Below are 17,631 nucleotides of genomic sequence, written 5' to 3' on the forward strand. Positions count from 1 at the left end.
TTGAATGGAGATCTGGGGAGATTATGGGCTGGGGAGAGAACTGTGAGAATCGTTGTATTGACTCGAGAGAGGAAACCATGCTTGACATTGTCTCTGCTGATTCCCCTGCAGACCCTGAATGTCCCGACTTAAGCTCTGTCCCGTCATGCTATCATCACCTTCAGGAGGTGTTCAACAAGTCTAAGGCGCTGTCACTCCCTTCGCATTGTCCTTACGACTGCGCCATTGATCTCATTCCCGGTTCCACTATCCCCAAGGGGTGCCTGTATTCCACCTCGAGACCAGAGAGGAAGGCCATGAGGGACTACATAGACTCGTCACTTAAGGAAGGGCTCATCCGTCCCTCCTTGTCTTCAGGATGGGGCCGGTTTCTTTTTTGTAGGAAAGAAGGATGGTTCCTTAAGGCCGTGCATAGACTACCGCCCACTAAATGATATTACGATTGTCATGGTACCCTGACGGGGCGAACCCAGGTGCTGGAACCCAGAGAAAAGACAGGTAAGTCGTGGGAAAGTGTACAGGTTTATTGTGTCGGTGCGGCAGACAGGGACTTGGCTTGGACGAGGTCCGGGCTCGAGGATGGGTGATACCGCTTGGCTGGAGGTCCCCCCTGGCGTGCTCCTGAAGCAGTTTCCTGAGGCACGAGAACAAGGGTTAGTTTAAATAGAAAAAGGCAAGGCAGGACAAGACAAAGCTTGGCTGGGGCCTGGCGAGTCGACGTTGAATGGCAACGAACTGACGACGGCACGGGGTTTTGCAGCTCCTTAAGAGGAGGTGAGGTGACGAGGGTGATTGACTGCAGCTGGTGGGAAGAGTGGAGCAGAGCTGGCGGGGGAGGAGTCCGACAGGGGCAACATGACAACGATTAAGAATAGTTACCCCCTAACCCTCATGTCATCTGTTTTTGATCAACTGCGGCAGGCCAAGATATTCACCGACTTACGTAATATCTATCATTTGGGTACCTTGAGTACATTGAGTATTTGGTCATGCCCTTCGAACTCACTAATTCAGCAGTTCCTCCAATATGCTAACTTCTATAGGCGGTTCATCAGGGGCTTCAGCGCTATAGCTGCTCCGCTACATGTATTAACATCTTCCAAGGTGCATTTTCTTTGGTGTCCAGAGACGGAGGCGTCTTTTCAGGACCTTAAACGCCGCGTCACCACCGCTCCGATCCTCACCATGCCAGAACCGCAGCGGCAGTTTGTGGTGGAGGTGGACACCTCCAACGAAGGGATCGGGGCTGTCCTCTCTCAAATCGCAGCCGGACAGTAAGGTGCACCCATGGGCTTACTTATCTCGACGGCTGTCGAAGGCGGAGCGAAATTATGATGTCGGAAACAGGAAACTTCTGGCAGTCAAGGTGGCTTTAGAACAGTGGTTCTCAACTTGTCTGGCTCCGGGACCCACCTTTACCCCTTAATGACAAGCGACCCACCAGTTGAGAAACACTGCTTTAGAAGAATGGCGTCATTGGTTAGAGGGGGCCAGCCAGCCGTTTCTTGTGTGTACGGATCACAAGAACATAGAGTACATGCGTCAAGCTAAGCAACTTAATTCTCGCCAGGCCAGGTGGCCGCTGTTTTTTAACCCCTTCTCTTTTTCCCTCTCTTACAGGCCGGGGTCCCGGAACTTTACGCCGGATGTCCTCTCTCGACTCTTTGACCCCGAGCCTGCAGCCAAGGTGCCCGAACTCCTCCTTCCACGGTCCTGTGTGGTTGGAGCGGTAACCTGGCAAATAGAGGAAGCAGTTCAGCTGGTGTAGCCCTGCCACCTAGTGGGTGCCCTGAAGATAAGCTGTATGTCCCGCCAATCACAGGTGATCCACTGGGCTCACTGCTTTTCTGTCATCCGGGAGTCAGGCGGACTATGTTCACCATCTCCCAGAGGTTCTGGTGGCCATATATGGAGCCGGAGGTCCGGGAGTACGTGGAGGCTTGCTCGGTCTGCGCCCGCAATAAATTGTGATATCTGTATTTATTATTATTCATTCATTAATGGATGTAAATGTAAAGTTAATATAAACCAATAAATTATTTTATTAGTGTTGCCAGAGCTTTATGCTGTATAAGGTTGCATTTAATTTGAGTAATAATAAGACTGCTGGCACCACTCTTAATTGGCACACCTGCTTTGTCAGTGAAATTGCCAAAGGGTGTGAGAGAGGGAAGATTATTTCATCTACATACTGTATGTGCCGCACTGGCCTAGCTGCAGTGCACACCAACAACCACCAGGAGGAACTATGTTGTCCTACTGCAGCCATGACTACATGATTCTATTATCATACTGTTTAATGTTTATAATACAATGTATTTCACACCACCACAATTATAACTGTCAAAACTCCTTCTACCTCATCGTCAACCACTACCTTCTCTAAATAACCTCATAGTCACCATCTACTACAGCCAACGTCCACTTGACTCTATAGTCAAAGGACGCAGAAGAGGAGAGGGCTAGAGTAGCCCACATCCAACGCTACAAAACAAATGTGGAATTTAAAAAATACTGCAATTGCCATTATTATTCCGGACGGAACACACTGCCACCACAACTAACACCATCACAACATATACAGCAACTACACCTACCACAACATCCGCCACTACACTATGAATGACTGCTTTTATGAAAAGGTTGGTGGTCCTCATGTCAAACCTGTTAAGTACAGGAGGTTTTACAACTTTTTCAATCAGAAAGCCCACAGTCATAGTTAACTATTGAAATGAGGTGTGTGTGTTGTTTGGGAACTTTTAAATCACTGTAATTAAATGTGCAGTTCTTCATTTTCAAAAGACAATCCAACCCACATCCCTTATGAATTTAAATTGAACATTGTTAAAAGAATGATTTTCCCCTGTAGTTCCTTGTTTGTTGCTAATAGACTCTACAAATAATGTAAAATGACATCCTGACAGAGAGTAACAGGGCTGCACCGCAATAGTACTACAATTGCTATGTCGCTCATAAGAGGTACCACTACCATAACAGCTTAAAGTGACATATATATCAGAAAATCCAGTGCTTGACAAAGCCATGAGCATTAGCAAAAACCCTGATGGCCAACATTCCTTTTACGTTTGAATGACACAATATTTAGTAGTTGTGACTGTCGCCACCACAACCCCCCCCCCCAATACAATTACCACAAAGTCCAGGAGTATTTTATAGGAGACAGTTCTCCGAGATCACAAAGACCCGCTTTTAGGTCGCGATGACGTCGTCTACGAGCGCTTTAGATGATGAAGACAGGAATCATTTATTTTCAAGAAGATTTTCTCGACCTGTACTCTTTCGTGTCTCACACACTGTCTCATACTGTCTCTCATACTGTCCATGTCTTTACAGTGTTGCGATGCAGAGAACATCTGGAAAGCCGCTGCATGATGTCTATGTAAAGTTCTGTTGGTTTATTTGTCGCTTAATAATCTTCTGGATGTTCCACGTTTCACTGCTTCAATTGATCAAATATCTGATTATGACTGATAGATATATACTGATTGGCCCATACACGGATTCACACACACATAATAAAACTCCTCTATATGGTCATCTACATCTACACATGCATATTAAACATAAGCTGATACAGTACATATATCCTCATAAATGCCTTCCGCATTCTGACGTAATCGCACGCGCGATTATCCTGATGACTGACATCTGGTTCAAACTAACGAGACAGTTTGAGCGCGGATCCACCTTCGGTGATCTGAGATAGCTTGATTTCAATCATCTGGTTAACTTGAGCTGGATAATGGGACATTTGATCGACTTAGTTGAACCACGTACAAGGAACAAGACCCATGAGTAAACCAGGCGATACCAGGCCGGCAAAATGCAAGCGGGCCTTGTGCTGAATACATTATAATAGATCCGACATGCTATGCGACACAACACCGTGAGGCATATGAGCAATTATCAATGCAGAAGCAACTAGTGGATTTCTGTGACACACTGTGATGACACCGTCCTCGCAGCAGCTGACGATAGCCTACCACCAACTTTCCGTGCCATCAACATTTTTTTTTTTTTTTTAATCATCGTTCAGAAAAAATCCAAACGATACCCATCTCTAGCTCCATGTTGATCCTTATTTCAATGTGATAATATATATATATATATATATAATGTAAAATACATATATCTAACATTACATTACATTATTACATTACATGTCATTTAGCATGCATTTCAACCGTAGAGATACAAACTCAGAAGAACAAGAGACGAGAAAGTGCATTATTATCAAATAAATCGTTTTACAACTTGTTATAGATAAGGGCCATTATAAGTACAATTTTAATTGCTTCAATTTGCTAGTGTTGTTATTCGAGATATAGTCTGAAGAGGTTTGTCTTTAATTTGTGGAGGTTCTTTACATATATTGTGCATATATCTGTTTTTCATACAGAGGTGGAAATGCAATTTGCAAAGTTTGTAGTCTTTTGTTTATTGCAGTGCTATTGTCTTACCGTACAATTTGCACCTTAAGCTTTCTTGGAAGGGAATTACTCACTTCACTGAAAGTCAATGCACATTCCGATACACCCTTCTGGCTTTAGATGAGATAAATCTCGGCTGCCTGCAACCTTCATTAGCCAAGTGTGCTTCCAAGCCTGTAAGAGAATGGAATGGCGGCTAAATCTCTGCAAACACAAACACATCTGAAAACAAATGCAGTCATCTGCCGGGGACTCAATTGTGAAGGTGCGTATTTTCATGTAATAAGGAACCAACCAAATACTGCAAGGGGGGTCAGAGCCAGAGGTCAGGAGTAAACCAGACCATTCCTTAAATGTGCCATAGTAAATGTCATGCTGACTGAGCACCAAGCCTCTTCATTGTTAAAAATGAAAATGTACTCGATGCAGCACTTTTTGGAGATTTTAAGTTAACTTCCTTAATATGTCACTAACGCTACAACTAACACCATCACAACACATACAGCAACTACACCTGCCACAACATCTGCCACTACCCTCTGAATGACTTCTTCCATGAAAAGGTTGATGGACCTCGTGTCAAACCTGTTAACCCCAGGAAGTTTTCCAATTGTTTCATCATATCCCACACCCACAATGAGAAACTGTGAAATGAGGTGTGGGTATGTTCTTGTTTGGGAACTTTAAAATCACTGTGTAATTAAATGAGCAGTTTAGACAATCCAACCCACATTCGTCACACATTTGAATATAAATGTTTCTTTGTCCTGCCTCAGTGCAACAGGAAGTTGTTCCTTTTTCTAAGAACAGTTTATTTTTTATTGTTAAAGGGATAATGGGTTAAAGGAATGATTTCCACCTGTAGTTCCTTGTTAGTTGCTAATAAACTCTACAAATAATGTAAAACGGCATCCTGACAGGATCTGAGAAGAGTTGCAATAGTACTTAATCTTAATAAATCTTTAAATAGTACTGTGACTGGTGTGTCTGTCTCATGACAGGTACCACTACCATAACAACCTAAAGTGACATATAGCATAAAGATCCAGTGCTGGACAAAGGTAGAGAAACATACATGACTTCATAGCCCAGGATTCTGAACAATTTTCCAGAATTCTATACTTTCTGGACAAAGCCAAAATACATGGGAGTGATTTACATTTACTGCCCCACAATTCCTCCAAAGTGGTTGAGTGATAGATGAACACTTGGGAGGTAATAAATAATCTTATTACATTTTTCCAACAGTGTTCCCTCCACATTCACAAAGATGTTGAGGATTGTTGTGTCCTCCAAATATTTAACCATTCATCCTTTGTGTTATTCACTCCAATAACCCTAACCCCAACCCTTCCCATTTTAGTTTTACATAACATGTGGTTTTTCCTAGATTTTCCATCAGATGTTGATATGGTTGATATAATTCTGTTTTTCTTTGAGTTGTAAACTCCCATTATGGTTGTAATTATTCCATTGCTACCCTGTTTAATTTTCTGCTTTATTTACAACAAAATCCCTTCATTGTAGATATCTGAAGTGGTCCTGGTTATTTAGTGTGCGTTTATATTTCAGCTCCTGGAAGCTTCCATCTGTGATAACTGTGCATATTGCTGTTATTCCATATGAGATCCATTGTTTAGACCTCTGATCAAGATTACCTGGAATAAAATGTGTATTGTAGTCTATCCATCGTAGGAGCCCAAGCTCCTCCTCTAATCAGTTTTTCCTTATTATTTTAAACTACAGCTCTAATGTAAATCAGGTGACAACGTCCATCTGTTTAAGTAGATGTTTTGCCATAACTCTATCTCCAATAAAGCTTTGTATTTCCCTTCCTTCTACATAAAGTTCTAGATGTTTCCACATTGCTCAATAATCGTTGGTACATCGTTATTTATTGTCTTGTATTTGACGAGTATCTCTTCTCTCTCGTACCTAAGTACAAATATTTTTTTTGTGCAAGCAATAAGGCAATTACTAACTTACAATGTGACATTATAATATGATCAGGTCGTTGCTGTCGGGTGGTTTGAGTTTTTCAGAATGCTGATCTACGGGGATTGTAAAAAGAAATCCTGATCAGATGCCAAACCTTAATTGCTACCTTAGTTGGGCGTTTTACCTCTTTCAAAAGATTCCAAAATAATTGGATAATTAACAGCTGCATATTTGTCACACCTTGTGGGCTCCTCGACCATATAAAGCATCGCAGCAGGACATCAGTCAGTCACTAGACACAGCAGAGAAAGTGTTTGCTTTTTTCACCATTTGTAAGTATACCTTTTACTTTGATCCTAACCATCCACTTGTAACTCAGGACTTTTGTTGTGCTCTGTTTATTGCTATACCTGTTAAAAAACACAGGGATACTGTATGTGTGGGTTAGGGTTAGGGTTAGCAGGTCCTTCCTACTCTACAGCTAGACATTTGGTGTTTCAGTTCTATTGTACATTTTTATGCCAATTCATGTCACATAATTGTTCAATTTAAAAGTTAATCTTGGTGAGAATGGATAATGTCTCTTAAAAAATTTGGTCGAGAATTGATCAGAATGAGGATTTGCAAAATGAATTATGTGTTCACCTTTTTCACCTTTTTCTCTTTCAGAGCATCCAAACCGTGTCAAAATGTGCAAGCTCACTCTAACTGCAGGTAAGCACACTGAGTGTAGTAAAGTAAATATGTAGATATAATATAAATAATTGTTTGAATTAAAAAGTTCAGTTCAATAATATAGATTGCCATGGTTACGTATGCTCAACACCTAACCTAATGCACAACAGGTGATGTTAGAGATGAGATATCAGCTCACAGGAGACCAATCCTAAGTATCTGGTACATGAATATTACTCAATTAAAAAAAGTCTTAATTCCGTCTAAAATAAACACAGTTTAAACATACACATGCAAAAAACACAGCCTGCATGTAACTAAGAATGTATAAATTAAATCACTTCTTCATCTAGAGCATGAGAGATCTGAGTGTAATTATATAGTAATTTATGAAGCACTGATACTGTAGATCTGTTAAAACAGTGTTGCTTTCAGCCTGAAATACTTGTTCACCTTCTTGTTTGTTCCAGTTAATTCTTGGTTTGTAGATTGCAGCACTCTGCTGATTCCAGACTTTTCCATGTTTGTGATCGGTCTGATGCTGTAAACACTTCCCGTTTTAAGTGAACAGGCTCATAATCAGATTTGGAAACCCATGTTTGATTTACAAAGTCAATAACCAGCTTCACAGGGCTGCTTGGCGAGATTGAGTTTGTTTAGGTTGAGTCAGAAAAGCAAAAGAAGCCCCATGGATGTTGAACTTCTTCTTGTCACATGCTCCTCTTAAGCTTAGTTTAAACGACATACTAACAAGTGTGTCACTTTCCAGCTCTCTGTTTGATCATCGCTTGCTTGGGTAAGTTTATAACATGTATAGTTCACTATCAACAGTCTCACTGTTAGATGAATGAAGTACTTAACTTAACAATTATTGGAAAACCAGGATGGGGAAGTGGTTTTCAGTGTATGATTCAATGTAAACCTCTTTTATGTGACCACTTTTTTATTAATGTATACATTAGTGTTATCTCAGTGAAAATATGGGCCCTTTAAGACTTAAGGCTTCTAACACATGTGTGACAATAACTGTTTTAGGTTTACCTGGCATTGAAGCAAACTCCAACCCCAACTTTGCATTCTCCTGCATTGGAAAACCCGATGGGCAATACCCCAACCCAAGTGACGAACATTCTTTCTTCTACTGTGTAGCTGGAAAAGCATTTCTCACACAATGCCCAGCAAATTTGGTCTATAACTCAGCCATTAAGGTGTGTGCCTTCCCCGATACTCCACTTAACAATGCAAACGACTGCGTTGGAAAAGCAGATGGGCAGTACACCAACCCTAGTGACCAGCATTCTTTTCTCAGCTGTGTAGCTGGACTAACCTACATCATGCAATGCCCAGCAAATTTGGTCTATGTAGAAGCCGAGAATAAATGTTTGTATTAACCAAAGTTCTACTACAGATGATGGAGGCCAATGTAGTAGAAGAAGAAATGGGCAATATCCCAACCCTGATATAATCAAATTCTGTTAAATGTTCAATTTGCTCTGTTTCTTCAATGTTTTTGGATGTGAGAAATGTAATAGTGGTTAAATATCACATTGTTTTCTTAACTTCATTGTTGTGTGTATAATCACATTGGGTGCTTTCTCTTTCGTTTATGTTTAGCCATTGGTGAATGGATTGGTCTTACATTATGACACAAACGTGGCATATTGTAATTATATTCATGTGATCTCACTCTGAATTTAATTCAATCATAATTATGAAACAATGAAGCAATAAAATACAGCAAATATACCTGGCAAGCATTTCTTTGCACTATTTTTAGTTGTTCTGTTTTAGTTTCTCTTCACCTATCTGCCGTTTGTCCAATAAACACTGAGTATAGCGGGGACTGATGGTCTGGTCAGTAGTTTTCCGGGTATTCAATGACAATCACTGAAAGAAATCTAAATTTAGCAACATTTAGAAACAGTGTTGGATTGACAGAGCCATAGAGGCGTGCTGTGGAGGAGCATGTTTTCATATAATAATGAAACAAGTCTGAATGAGAAATACGGCAGGGGGGTCAGAGTAATGATAATTGATCCCCGAGGCATTCTGACGTTTGTATATACCGAGAACTGATACCAATATGGCACCGGATCCTATATGACCGGTACCTACCGGACTGAAACGCAACGCAGATTTTGGTGTTTATTTTTGGTTCTTGAGCGCATTTAAAAAAACTTAAATTACACACTCTGATGACACCGTCCTTGCAGCAGCTGACCATAGCCTACCGGCAATTTGTCGTGCCATTAAAAAAAAGGCTTTTTTTGTTTTAATCATTGCTTTGTACTTTTTATTATTGGTTTAGGCACCGGAATTGTTTTAGCCCCGGTGTAGGGAAAGAACCCAAACGATACCCATCTCTAGCTCCATGCTGTTCCTTTTTTCAACAAGGAAACTCGTTCATTATAAGTACAATTTAAGTGCCACAATTTGTTGGTGTCTTTAGTCGAGGTATATATTGTGCATGAATTTGTTATTCATACCGAAGGTGGAATTGCAATTTGTAAAGTTTGTAGTCTTTTGTTTATTGCAGTGCTATTGTCTTATATTTAAAATAGAATAGTATCTATTCTCTCTGGTCCCTAAGTATAAATATTTATTTTTGCGCAGGCAATAAGGCAATTAACAATTTACAATGTGACATTATTATATGATTAATTTTGTAGACCTCACAGGGGGGCGGTGTCATGGCCATGATTATATGATTCATTTAATTTAATTTTCTATAGCACAGTATTGCAAATTTGCCTCAGAGGGCTTTACAGTCTGTACACGTGTGACATCCTCTGTCCAGAAACCCTCACATTGGCACAGGAAAAACCCAAACAATGAAAAAGCAGCATAAAGGGAAGACACCTGTAGAGAGACAGAGGAGGCATACAGAATGAACAACGTAAAAAATGTACAATACGTTCAATTAATCCGGGAGAAATTATTCAAATACACATATTATCTCTTTATATAAGTTAATTATCAACTCCTGCTTATCAGCAGAAGAAAAAGATGCTCTTCTTTGAGTTTATTTGCCTTTGTACTGTTATTAAATTCTTGTTTTGGTGATTGACTCTTTCTCCTTCTGACGTAATCGCACGCATGATTATCCTGATGACTGACAACTGGTTCAAACTAATGAGACAGTTTGAGGGCAGATCCACCTTCGGGGAACTGAGATAGCCTGATGTCAATCATCTGGTTAACTTGAGCTTGATAATCAAGCAATTATCAATGCAGAAGCAACTAGTGGATTTCTGTCTGTGTGTATGCATACTAAAGATAAATAACAGGACACAGATACATAATTATCATTATTATTATCATCATTATTATTTTTTACATGAATACATGTTATTGATATTTGACTTTTTAATTAATTCCAGAAAATAATCAAATCATGTTATTTGATAAGTTACAGACTGATTTCCCTGCATGGCTCTAGAAGGGTCTCGAGCCTCTGCAGTTTATCCCACTCTGCTGCGGTCGGCAAAACGAGTTTGTGCTGCTGATGGTCCAGGGCTGCGATGACCAGACATGTCAATCCTCCCGAATTTCAAAGCCCCTCCCAAAAATCTCCCGGACCGACCTTCCTCCCGATTTTCTCCCGATTTCCACCCGAACAACAATATTGCTCCACCATCCGTCTCTGGGTGCGCCCTTTCTGACCGAACAATAATCAAGGTTACACCTTGAAGTCGATCGCGGCAATTAGAGCGGAAAAAGATGAATCTTAGTAAATTTCATGCTGACTGAGCACCAAGCTTCTTCATTGTTAAAAATGAAAATGTACTGGATGCAGCACTTGTTGGTGAAGAAGATAAGTAAAGGTTCTCTACATATATTTTGCATGTATCTGTTATTCTTACCAAAGGTGGAAATGCTAAAAAAGTTTGTAGTCTTTTATTTATTGCAGTGCTTTTGTCTTATATTTGACGAGTATCTATTCTCTCTCATCCCTAAGTATAAATATTTATTTTTGTGCAGGCAATAAGGTAGTTGACAATATAAAATGATTGATCTCAACAACAACTCTTAAGAAAGGGCCCATATTTTTGGTTACATTAGAGAGGATTACATTGAATCATACACTGAAAACGACTTCCCCATCCTGGTTTTCCAACAATTGTTAAGTACTTCAGTCATCTAACAGTGAGACTGTTGATTGTGAATTATACATGTTATAAACTTGTGCCAGGAAGTAGTTTAACATACAGTACATGGAGCATCTGGAGGAGCTCAAATTAACCTGCGCCAGAGCAGGTTCAGGTTTTTCAATGTGTTGCTATGGTGATTGATACTCATTCATGTCGCTTAAGGATGTATCTAAATTTAGATTTGTTTATGTGATTATACACACAACAATGAAATTGAGAAAATAATGTGATATTTAACCACTATTACATTTCTCACATCCAAAGTCATTGAAGAAACAGAGGAAATTGAACATTTTACACAATTTGATTATGTCCCAATGACTTGCTTTGGGTTTGGAGGTTATAGTGGTGAAGGTGTTGGGTATGAGTGATGCAAATGTGGTAGAAGGAGCCAAGAAGAATGGTGATTATCAGGCTTGGGGTATTGCCCATTTCTTCTTCTACTACATTGGCCTCCATCATCTGTACTAGTAATAGTGCTGATTGGGATAGTCGCACCAATTCTTGGCTTCTACATAGACCAAATTTGCTGGGCATTGCATGATGTAGGTTAGTCCAGCTACGCAGCTGAGAAAAGAATGCTGGTCTCTAGCGTTGGTGTACTGCCTGTCAGAAGGTCGGGCTGGAGCAGGTTGCAGGGAGGACTCAAACGCAGAGTTTTTCCAAACAAAGGGCTCTTTATTTCTAAGCCAAGACATGACGTGCTCCAACGACGAGTGACGTAAGACAATGACGCGACAAAGGACAACTGGCACACAGGGCTTAAATACACAAGGGAGGTGCAGGTGATTGGACACAGGTGGAATCATTCACGCAATCACAAGACAAGGCAGGAAGTGAAGTTAACCCAGGACCACAAGAGACATGAAACTTCAAACTAAAACAGGAAGCGAGGCCAAACCGTGACAGAACCCCCCCTTAAGGACCGAATTCCAGACGGTCCTAAAGGAGGGTGGAACCTAGAAAAACAGACAAGGGAGGGAGGGCGGGGACCCGACAGCTATGGTCCGGCGGCCTGCCGGGGAGGCGGCCGGGCGTGGGGTGCTCTGGGGGTCTGCCGGGTCGGCGGCCGGGCCTCAGGGTCTCGGGGGGTCTGCCGGGTTGGCGGCCGGGCCTCAGGGTCTCGGGGGGCGCCGAGCGGTGCGGCGGCGTCGTGGCGGGGGGCGCCGAGCAGTGCGGCTGCGGCGTTGTCGTGGCGGGGGGCGCCGAGCAGTGCGGCTGCGGCGTCGTCGTGGCGTGGGGCTCCGGCCCAACCCCTGACCCCACCCCCCCTTCAAGGACCGACTTCCAGGCGGTCCCAAGAGGGTGGGAGGGAGGGGTCATGGAACGGGCTGGGACGAGACTCTGGGGGCCGGAACGGGCTGGGACGAGACTCTGGGGGCCGGAACGGGCTGGGACGAGACTCTGGGGGCCGGAACGGGCTGGGACGGGCGTCTTTGGGCCGGGTCAGGAGCTGCGGCTGGAGGGGTTCGTATCCTCCTCCTCCTCGGGCTCTTCTTCCTCGGATTGAGGATGTCCCTTAGCTCAAGGCACGCCTTCCGATAGCTCCTGGGACCAAAAATGAAATCCGTTTTGCGCTGGAAAAACGGGCTCCTCACATCAAGGTATTCCGGGCCCAAGTCGCACCAGGAGTCTGCTGAGTCCTTACACGGTCGCGTCATTCTGTCAGAAGGTTGGGCTGGAGCAGGTTGCAGGGAGGACTCAAACGCAGAGTTTTTCCAAACAAAGGGCTGTTTATTTCTAAACCAAGACGTGCTCCAACGACGAGTGACGTAAGACAATGACGCGACAAAGGACAACTGGCACACAGGGCTTAAATACACAAGGGAGGTGCAGGTGATTGGACACAGGTGGAATCAATCACGCAATCACAAGACAAGGCAGGAAGTGAAGTTAACCCAGGACCACAAGAGACATGAAACTTCAAACTAAAACAGGAAGCGAAGCCAAGCCGTGACACTGCCCATCTTTTCTTCCATAGCAGTCGTTTGCCTTGTTGACTGGACTATCGGGATAGGCACACACCTTAATGGCTGAGTTATAGACCAAATTTGCTGGGCATTGTCTGAGAAATGCTTTTCCAGCTACACAGTAGAAGAAAGAATGTTGGTCACTAGGGTTGGGGTATTGCCCATCGCGTTTTCCAACGCAGAAGAATGCAAATTTGGGATAGTCACAAACCTTAATGGCTGGTTTATAGACCAAATTTGCAGCGCATTGTTTAAGATTTACTTGTCCAGCTACACAGTAGAAGAAAGAATGTTCGTCACTAGGGTTGGGGTATAGCCCATCGGGTTTTCCAGCACAGGAGAATGCATTGTTGGGGTAGGAGGGGCCAGAGTTTGCTTCAATGCCAGATAAACCTAAAACAGTTATTGTCACATATGTGTTAAAAGTTTTTAAAGACCTGAATGGGCCCAATTTTTCATTGTGATAACACAAATGTATAAATGAATTAAAAAAGGTTACATTAAAGAGGTTTACATTGAATTATACACTGAAACTACTTCCCCATGCCGGTTTTCCAACAATTGTTAAGTTAAGTACTTCATTCATCTAACAGTGAGACTGTTGATTGTGAACTATACATGTTATGAACTTACCCAAGCAGGCGATGATCAAACAGAGAGCTGGAAAGTGACACACTTGTTAGTATGTCGTTTAAACTAAGCTTAAGAAGAGCATGTGACAAGAAGTAGTTCAACATCCATGGGGCAACTTTTTCTTTTCTGACTCAACCTAAACAATCCCTTAAAACAGGAAGTGTTTACAGCATCTGACGGATCACAAACATGGAAAAGTCTGCCATTAGCAGAGCGCTGCAATCTACAAAGAATTAACTTTAATTTTGGAGAAAAAACAGGAAGGTTAACAAATATTTCAGGCTGAAAGCAACATGGTTTCAAATGACAAGTCAGGGAAGGACAATAAATAAAGACAGTGTTGGACTGGTGAGGCCACTGGTTGGTAAGATACCAAAGGAGCCAAGTTAGAAAATATGTTTTGGTGATTTGGTTAAACTAACCTTTTTAATTAAAACGTTTACTTTAACAGTGTGCTTACCTGCAGTTAGAGTGAGCTTGCACATTTTGACACGGTTTGGATGCCCTGAAAGAGAAGCATTCGGTTAATATGCAGCGTGAAAAAGGTGAACACATGATTCATTTGACAAATCCTGATTCTGAGCAATTCTCAACCATTATATGTGTACAATTATGTGACATGAATTTAGATAAAAATGTCCAATTGAACTGTGAAACACCAAATGTCTAGCTGTAGAGTAGGAAGGACCTGCTAACCCTAACCCTGACGCACACATACAGTATCCCTGTGTTTTTTTACAGGTATAGCAATAAACAGAGCACAACAAAAGTCATGAGTTACAAGTGGATGGTTAGGATCAAAGGAAAAGGTATACTTACAAATGGTGAAAAAAGCAAACACTGTCTCTGCTGTGTCTAGTGACTGACTGATGTCCTGCTGCGATGCTTTATATGGTCGAGGAGCCCACAAGGTGTGACAAATATGTAGCTGTTAATTATCCAATTATTTTGGAATCTTTTGGAAAGAGGTCAAACACCTAACTAAGTTAGCAATTGTGGTTTGGCATCTGATCAGGATTTCTTTTTAAACTTTGACAGATTATCGTTTACATAGCTAAATGCATCGAGGTCTGCGTAATGTTTTAGTGCCGGCAACAGAGTTTTATAATGTTTTATTATCTAAGATCGCCTTCATCTCCCTCCTGACGGGGAGAGCTCGAGCATTAGCTACAGCCGAGTGGGCGCGTGAGTCTCCCCTCTGCAGCTCATTGACAGATTTTGGGGCAGCTCGCCAGAGAACTTCTGACCCGGTCTCATCCGACCGTGCTAAGGCCCGGGAGCTGAGTGGGATTAAGCATGGCACCAACACAGTATGTGACTATGCCATCCTCTTTCGCATCCTGGAGGCGGAGAGTGGATAGAACTCCACTGCCCTTTTTGACGTTTTTCTGAAGGGATTAGCTGCTCCCATTCGAGAGCTGTTGGTTCCTCTGGATCTTCCTTCCGACCTGGATTCCTTGATCACGCTTTTCATTAGAACCGACATCAGGCTACGTGAGCTTCAACAGTCAGCACGGAGAAGATCGGCGGACATGGGGAGGTTTCCCATTGCGCTCGCTCCGGAGAGCCCATCATCATCGGGGACACGTTCGCAGTCCCCCGCGCCCATTGGAGAGAACCATCAAAGCGCAGGATCTTAATGAGAATGACTTGTTTACCATCACTCACGTCACTGAGCCGGTAGAACTGCACCTTCAGGAATACATTACGTCTTTTTTGTTTGAGTCCTCAGGTCATGCCTTGATCTTAGGATTTCCATGGCTGCTTCGCCACAACCCCCACATTGAATGGAGATCTGGGGAGATTATGGGCTGGGGAGAGAACTGTGAGAATCGTTGTATTGACTCGAGAGAGGAAACCATGCTTGACATTGTCTCTGCTGATTCCCCTGCAGACCCTGAATGTCCCGACTTAAGCTCTGTCCCGTCATGCTATCATCACCTTCAGGAGGTGTTCAACAAGTCTAAGGCGCTGTCACTCCCTTCGCATTGTCCTTACGACTGCGCCATTGATCTCATTCCCGGTTCCACTATCCCCAAGGGGTGCCTGTATTCCACCTCGAGACCAGAGAGGAAGGCCATGAGGGACTACATAGACTCGTCACTTAAGGAAGGGCTCATCCGTCCCTCCTTGTCTTCAGGATGGGGCCGGTTTCTTTTTTGTAGGAAAGAAGGATGGTTCCTTAAGGCCGTGCATAGACTACCGCCCACTAAATGATATTACGATTGTCATGGTACCCTGACGGGGCGAACCCAGGTGCTGGAACCCAGAGAAAAGACAGGTAAGTCGTGGGAAAGTGTACAGGTTTATTGTGTCGGTGCGGCAGACAGGGACTTGGCTTGGACGAGGTCCGGGCTCGAGGATGGGTGATACCGCTTGGCTGGAGGTCCCCCCTGGCGTGCTCCTGAAGCAGTTTCCTGAGGCACGAGAACAAGGGTTAGTTTAAATAGAAAAAGGCAAGGCAGGACAAGACAAAGCTTGGCTGGGGCCTGGCGAGTCGACGTTGAATGGCAACGAACTGACGACGGCACGGGGTTTTGCAGCTCCTTAAGAGGAGGTGAGGTGACGAGGGTGATTGACTGCAGCTGGTGGGAAGAGTGGAGCAGAGCTGGCGGGGGAGGAGTCCGACAGGGGCAACATGACAACGATTAAGAATAGTTACCCCCTAACCCTCATGTCATCTGTTTTTGATCAACTGCGGCAGGCCAAGATATTCACCGACTTACGTAATATCTATCATTTGGGTACCTTGAGTACATTGAGTATTTGGTCATGCCCTTCGAACTCACTAATTCAGCAGTTCCTCCAATATGCTAACTTCTATAGGCGGTTCATCAGGGGCTTCAGCGCTATAGCTGCTCCGCTACATGTATTAACATCTTCCAAGGTGCATTTTCTTTGGTGTCCAGAGACGGAGGCGTCTTTTCAGGACCTTAAACGCCGCGTCACCACCGCTCCGATCCTCACCATGCCAGAACCGCAGCGGCAGTTTGTGGTGGAGGTGGACACCTCCAACGAAGGGATCGGGGCTGTCCTCTCTCAAATCGCAGCCGGACAGTAAGGTGCACCCATGGGCTTACTTATCTCGACGGCTGTCGAAGGCGGAGCGAAATTATGATGTCGGAAACAGGAAACTTCTGGCAGTCAAGGTGGCTTTAGAACAGTGGTTCTCAACTTGTCTGGCTCCGGGACCCACCTTTACCCCTTAATGACAAGCGACCCACCAGTTGAGAAACACTGCTTTAGAAGAATGGCGTCATTGGTTAGAGGGGGCCAGCCAGCCGTTTCTTGTGTGTACGGATCACAAGAACATAGAGTACATGCGTCAAGCTAAGCAACTTAATTCTCGCCAGGCCAGGTGGCCGCTGTTTTTTAACCCCTTCTCTTTTTCCCTCTCTTACAGGCCGGGGTCCCGGAACTTTACGCCGGATGTCCTCTCTCGACTCTTTGACCCCGAGCCTGCAGCCAAGGTGCCCGAACTCCTCCTTCCACGGTCCTGTGTGGTTGGAGCGGTAACCTGGCAAATAGAGGAAGCAGTTCAGCTGGTGTAGCCCTGCCACCTAGTGGGTGCCCTGAAGATAAGCTGTATGTCCCGCCAATCACAGGTGATCCACTGGGCTCACTGCTTTTCTGTCATCCGGGAGTCAGGCGGACTATGTTCACCATCTCCCAGAGGTTCTGGTGGCCATATATGGAGCCGGAGGTCCGGGAGTACGTGGAGGCTTGCTCGGTCTGCGCCCGCAATAAATTGTGATATCTGTATTTATTATTATTCATTCATTAATGGATGTAAATGTAAAGTTAATATAAACC

The 17,631-nt window shown here is 43.5% G+C and overlaps 2 protein-coding genes and 1 long non-coding RNA gene across 3 annotated transcripts in view; 2 read left to right on the forward strand and 1 right to left on the reverse strand.

Annotated features, from left to right (window-relative positions):
* The window catches only part of LOC119218004 (chondroitin proteoglycan 2-like), a 65,373-nt gene that overhangs the window by 25,297 nt on the left and 22,445 nt on the right, over positions 1-17,631 (forward strand). The window lies entirely within an intron of this gene.
* Positions 6,685-8,810, forward strand: LOC134127030 (uncharacterized). The gene is made up of 4 exons (XR_009955980.1): positions 6,685-6,721; positions 7,059-7,103; positions 7,834-7,860; positions 8,100-8,810. It is a non-coding gene; the product is annotated as an uncharacterized LOC134127030 (long non-coding RNA).
* Positions 12,983-14,395, reverse strand: LOC134126955 (chondroitin proteoglycan-2-like). The gene is made up of 3 exons (XM_062560892.1): positions 14,279-14,395; positions 13,819-13,845; positions 12,983-13,578 (listed from the first exon to the last, which is right to left on the reverse strand). Exons 1-3 carry the CDS (start codon positions 14,301-14,303, stop codon positions 13,139-13,141), a joined length of 492 nt encoding a protein of 163 aa, XP_062416876.1. The 5' UTR covers positions 14,304-14,395; the 3' UTR covers positions 12,983-13,138.

This window comes from Pungitius pungitius, chromosome 3 (assembly GCF_949316345.1).
Source record: "Pungitius pungitius chromosome 3, fPunPun2.1, whole genome shotgun sequence".
NCBI classification, from domain to species: Eukaryota; Metazoa; Chordata; class Actinopteri; order Perciformes; family Gasterosteidae; genus Pungitius; species Pungitius pungitius.

What these genes read in the sequence shown, in the direction of transcription:
- LOC134126955 (XM_062560892.1), bottom strand. Translation starts at nt 14,303, where the DNA reads ATGTGCAAGCTCACTCTAACTGCAG. An exon ending in CAAGCTCACTCTAACTGCAG is followed by an intron (nt 13,846 to 14,278) that starts GTAAGCACACTG and finishes GTCACTTTCCAG; the next exon opens with CTCTCTGTTTGATCATCGCC. An exon ending in TTTGATCATCGCCTGCTTGG is followed by an intron (nt 13,579 to 13,818) that starts GTAAGTTCATAA and finishes TAACTGTTTTAG; the next exon opens with GTTTATCTGGCATTGAAGCA.